Here is a 5,219-nt window from a genome sequence, read left to right as displayed (position 1 = left end):
CGTAAGCTAGTGCTTTTACGTCCTTGCCTTGCGAATTTCTTTAAAGCTCTTATAAAAGTACGGGTGGTTGATGAGGTTTAACTGGCGATTAAAATTGCAACAACATTTTCAGAACAATCGAAGCACAGCAAGCTTTAACTTTTCAGGGTGGGTACTTACGAAATGAGCGTAGGACAACGCTTTCCCTTTTTATACTCGTCCGCACTGCAACCGTCATCACTGTCAACGAGCAATTGAAGGGTGGGGAGGATAGGGGTTGTTTTGGGGTGGGGCGGGAGAAAAATAGTGACCTGGTTTTTAATTGCTCACTCGATTTAAATGTCGCCCCAGATTAAGCGTGCACGATGCAGGTGTCATCCGTAACGTCACAAATGGCTTCCGTGAAGCTGACAACTCGGCCACCGGTCGGTCAGGCAAAAAGTGAACCATCGCCAGCCACCAACGGCATCAGCAGCAGCAACACCAATGACACGCCGACCGCCACCGCTACGACCACCGGAACCGCCGGTGCGACCGAACCGGAAATCGTCGATCCGTTCTGCAATGCGGACAATCCGCAGATAATCACCTTCCAGGACGTAACGTCGGCCGCGTTCAAAATCCGTAAAGGTGTCGAGCTGACGCCGTGCGTGGTACGTACGCTGAGCCGCCGCTCGCTAGCGGAAGCTTTCTAGTAAACCATGTCCCTTTTCTATATTTTTTGACACCCGTTGTTTGTCATGTTTTTCGCTGCCCGTCGTTTTCCGGTCCGCTGGCGCGCACGCAGAAATCCCATTTCAGCGACCTGATCGACATGGACATCTACTTGAAGAAGGAGTTCCTGCAGTTCACGGGCAGCTTCAAGGAGCGTGGGGCCCGCTACGCGCTGTTGATGCTGTCGGACGAGCAGAAAAGAACGGGCGTAATCTCGGCCTCCCTGGGGAACCACGCTCAGGTGAGTGTTTTTTGACACATTTTTTTAAAAATGTTTTCCTGTTTCCATTCTTGCGGTCCCGCAGTGAGGGTGGAAAGGGAAAAGGGCGAAAGCAAAAACGAAAAATAGCACGTAAAGAAGAACAAACCGATACGGGTGGTATCGTGCTGCTGCGGGGCTCTGTAAACGAAAGCCTAACAAACGCGTGTTTGGACGGCGTTTGGAGGACGAGTGGGTTGCAACGGAAATCCCCTAAACGAACCCCCCTCCCGGGAGGGGGAGGGGAACTTGATACACCCGGGACCCGCTGAGGGTGGCTTAAATTTATTCACTCGATGTTTTTCTTTCCCACACTCGTTCGTCGCCCTCGGATTCGCCCCAACCTTGGCTGATGAACGTGTACTTCCGGAACGTGCGGATGATTTTTTCCTCGACTCTCTCACACACACACACACATACACTCTTCAGGGACTGTCCTATCATGGCTGGAAGCTGGGCATCCCGGTGACGGTGGTGATGCCGATGAAAGCTTCGCTGATGAAAATCCAGAAATGCCGCAACTATCACGCCACCGTCGTCGTGCAGGTACGCCGATGTTTCCGAGGAACATGGAAATTTGTCCGAAATGTTTTGATTGCCGAATTTTTCGCTCACGATATGGACGCTGCCCCCCGAGGGGGCGTTTCCTCCATTTTTCCTTTCTCCAGGGCGCGGACATGGGTGAAGCGAAGCGTATCGCGCTGAAAATGGCCCACGACCGGGGCCTAACGTACATCAACGGGTACGACCATCCGCACATCATGTCCGGCCAGGGTACGATCGGGCTGGAGATCATCGAGCAGGTCGCGGACATTGACGCGGTGGTGGTGCCGGTGGGTGGCGGCGGGCTGATTGCCGGGGTCGCCACCGCCATCAAGAATCTCAGCCCGAATACCAAAATCATCGTAAGTTTATCCCTCCCAGGGATGCAGGGTGGGCGTCGCACCGGGCAGGGTTGGTTTTTCTCGAGCACGGTGGAATGTTTTCCGCCCGATTGCACACGCATCGTGGACCTTTTTTCTCCCGGGCGTAGGGTCCAGCATGCGCGCGGGCTCTAACACGAACATTCCCGACCGTCGGGGGTATTTTCCTATTATTTTTTTTTTTCATCGTCCTTTTTCCCGCGGTCGCTAGGGCGTCGAGTCGGAAAAGTGTCCCAGCTTCACGCGAGCGCTCGAGAACGGCGGGCCGATCTTCGTGGCGAACCAGGAGACGCTGGCCGACGGGTTGGCGGTGCCGCAGGTGGGCTACAACGCTTACGCCACCACCGTGCCGCTGATGGACAAAATGGTCGTCGTGAAGGAGGAGTGGATCGCGCTGGCCATCCTGCGGCTGGTGGAGCTGGAAAAGTGCGTGGTGGAGGGAGCGGGCGCCGCCGGACTGGCCGCCATTATGGCCGGCCATCTGAACGAGTTCATCGGGAAGCGGTGAGTTCCGAGTTCCGGGATTTTTTTCCCCCATTCCGGGTTCCAAAGTTCCGGGGGTTCGTGCTTTGCAAATGACATCTCAACAAAGGCTCCAAGCATTTGCCCTCATCTATTGTCCTGCTCATTCTAAACCGTCTATCTTCTTCTTTCCCTCGCTCTAGTGTGGTGCTGCTAATTTGCGGAGGCAATATTGATACGACCATGTTCGGCAAGTGTCTCGAACGTGGCATGGCCGCCGAGGGTCGCTTGCAGAGGTAGGAAGCCATGGGACCGCTGTTAGGGCCACCTAGCTGGAACGGTTTTATGGCCCGAACAGGGCCTGACGGTAATTACCTTAACCGTTGTTTTTTTGTACTGCTTTCTTCCCATGCTCTGTTCTGTCCACCCGTGTGGTCCATTCCGGAATCCGGTTCCCGTTTGGCGGTGTGTGGGATTTTACGAACATGCCTGCCCTTCAAAACCGTGGGCTGGATAAAACCTGATCCGCAGATTCACCGTGACCGTCAGTGATGGCCCGGGCGGAGTCGCCAAACTGTGCAATCTGCTGGCCAAGCTGGGCGTTTCCATCAAGGACATAATGCACGAACGTGCCTTCATTCGCGACATTCACCACGTCGAGGTAAGTTTCGAGCGCGATCATGCGTATAAGTGTGTGTGTGTGTGTGTGCTTGTGTGTATCAGAGGGCAAACAAAAGGCATTACGGAAGATGGACGCATTGTATCACGCAATGCCATTTGCCGGCCAAGCATGTACTTGTCGGCAAACATTTCGCACATTACGCTTTCGGTCACCGGTCGACGTGAGATTTTCCAAAAACCAACCCCCCTAAGCCGCGCACCGAGTGACAAATAAAATCGGATAGGATTTTATGTGCGACCGAAATCCACATCCATCCCGGTCTCGCCCGAGCGGACGTACAGGATGATGATGAGGATGGTGCTGCTGACGATGACGATGATGTCGGTGATAATCGGCACTGCCACGGGACGATGGGCAGGTCATTATGGTTTCATTTATGGACACCGGCCGTCAAGCACCGGCCGGCAAGGACACGCTTCTGTTAGCTTTGTAACGGCCGCTGCGGTTGACCCGAACGACACACTTCGTCGGTGGCACGTCAGTGTTTACCTGGTCACCGTGAGCACATGCTTCATTAGGCGCGGATAAAATGATCGGACCGGTGGTTTGGTTGATTGGATTTCAGCGACTTTCTGTGGAGCGTGTGGTTTTACAACCTCTTCTCACCACCCCTCCATCTTCCCCCCCGTACTAACCGTGGCTTTACTCAACTTCCAATTTCGTGATTTCCAATTCCATTTGGCTAGTGTGGGCTAATGTTACGGGCTGCTCTATTTGTTCTAGCGCATTTTTCCACGCAGAGCTCGTTGGTGGGCTAAGTGTTTGGTTCGGTTGCACACCGCTTTTGGTTCCATTTGAGACTGAATGCCAACGATTTAATTAGGTGAGAGTGAGTCGAATATTTGCACAAGTCCAAATAATGCAACGTGCAAATAATCCAATTCCGCACGACTGAATTATTGCATGCGCTTCATTGGTTTGCCATGCAAGTCCGGTTGTCATGCGTTATACTGTTCAAACCATGGTTATAAATAACTAATCGTAGTGTTCAACCAGAATTTCTCTCGTGTGTTTGTTATGACGTGCAATTCAAGAGAAATGTTCCACTCAATGGAAAACTTCGTCAAAAAAAATTGTTTTGATAATTTTATAAATCTTTCAATATTGTAAACCACTGGAATAAGAATCTAAGTAAAATGAAAAAAAAAGGCAAAATAATGTTATACCAACTACATGAGACACTGGGCGTCTCCATGAAAAAACTCAGGGTACCTCCATCATAAGAATCTGGGCGCCTCCATTCAATAGAATTCGAAAATTGTTTCTCATTGGTGATGAAAATAATATTTTGAATATAAAATTATAATAATTGAGCCCCATAAAACTATTAACAACCGGACTTGTATTATAAGTAAGCATGTAAAAGGCCGAGGTCCGTAATAGACGAGCGGTAGCGCTGCTGGTAGAAAATCAGCCCATGAGCGCCGGGGTTCACCATCTCAATGGCGTGGGTTCGATTCCCATCCAAAACTGAACCGCCCTCTGTACGAGAGGCCTTACTATCCACGTTCCTTAATGGGAGCAAGCATGACTAAGACGGTCGTTATGCCAAGAAGACATGTAAAAGATATTGTGTAAGTTTACTTGTCATTTAACGATAATCTAATAGGATGCACTAAAAACAATAAGAAATGATTCAATTGTGAATTGCAATATTTGAAAGGATGTTGACATATGTTTTTAAACATTGCTCATTTGACATTTACCGACACAGAAAAAATCAGCTCCCATAAGCAAATCATATCATATCAGAACAAGATCAACTGATATGAAAATTCTGACCTAACACTCTTTCATTTCGTTCAACCACCCTATTGCAGGTAAAAGTCATCTGCGAAACGCGAGATTGGGAGCACTCGAAGGAAATGCGCAAAGTTCTCCAGGAGACCTACAGCAAAGTACACTTCTACGACATGCCAATGGCGATCACGGAATAGCATTGGGCGACCCTATTTTGTTTCCGTTCCTTGGTAGTGTGCATGTGTGTGTGTGTGTGTGTGATTTAGTGTGCGTGTATACCAGTGGTGCCAATTTTCCCGATCAACTGTTGCAATTTTCCACCCACCTGAAGCTCAGTGCCGCGCATCATTGCATCGTTGTGTTCGATAGCTTCAATAAATTGACCCAGCACCCGGGTGAAATTGGCCGGGATCACCATTGGCTACCTCCGGTATGCATCCGGCGATGTTGCTCCGTTCGT

General features: G+C 50.3%; 1 protein-coding gene across 1 annotated transcript; it reads left to right on the top strand.

The window, feature by feature from the left end:
* Nucleotides 1-344: 344 nt before the first annotated feature.
* On the top strand, nucleotides 345-4,956 carry LOC131287976 (L-threonine ammonia-lyase). The gene is made up of 8 exons (XM_058317071.1): nucleotides 345-632; nucleotides 767-934; nucleotides 1,382-1,498; nucleotides 1,621-1,857; nucleotides 2,087-2,379; nucleotides 2,541-2,633; nucleotides 2,869-2,998; nucleotides 4,840-4,956. Exons 1-8 carry the CDS (start codon nucleotides 345-347, stop codon nucleotides 4,954-4,956), a joined length of 1,443 nt encoding a protein of 480 aa, XP_058173054.1.
* The last annotated feature ends 263 nt before the right edge of the window (nucleotides 4,957-5,219 follow it).

This window comes from Anopheles ziemanni, chromosome 3 (genome assembly GCF_943734765.1).
Source record: "Anopheles ziemanni chromosome 3, idAnoZiCoDA_A2_x.2, whole genome shotgun sequence".
Lineage (NCBI taxonomy): Eukaryota > Metazoa > Arthropoda > Insecta > Diptera > Culicidae > Anopheles > Anopheles ziemanni.
The sequence above is the reverse complement of the archived record's forward strand: the minus strand, read 5'-3'. Positions and strand labels throughout refer to the sequence as shown.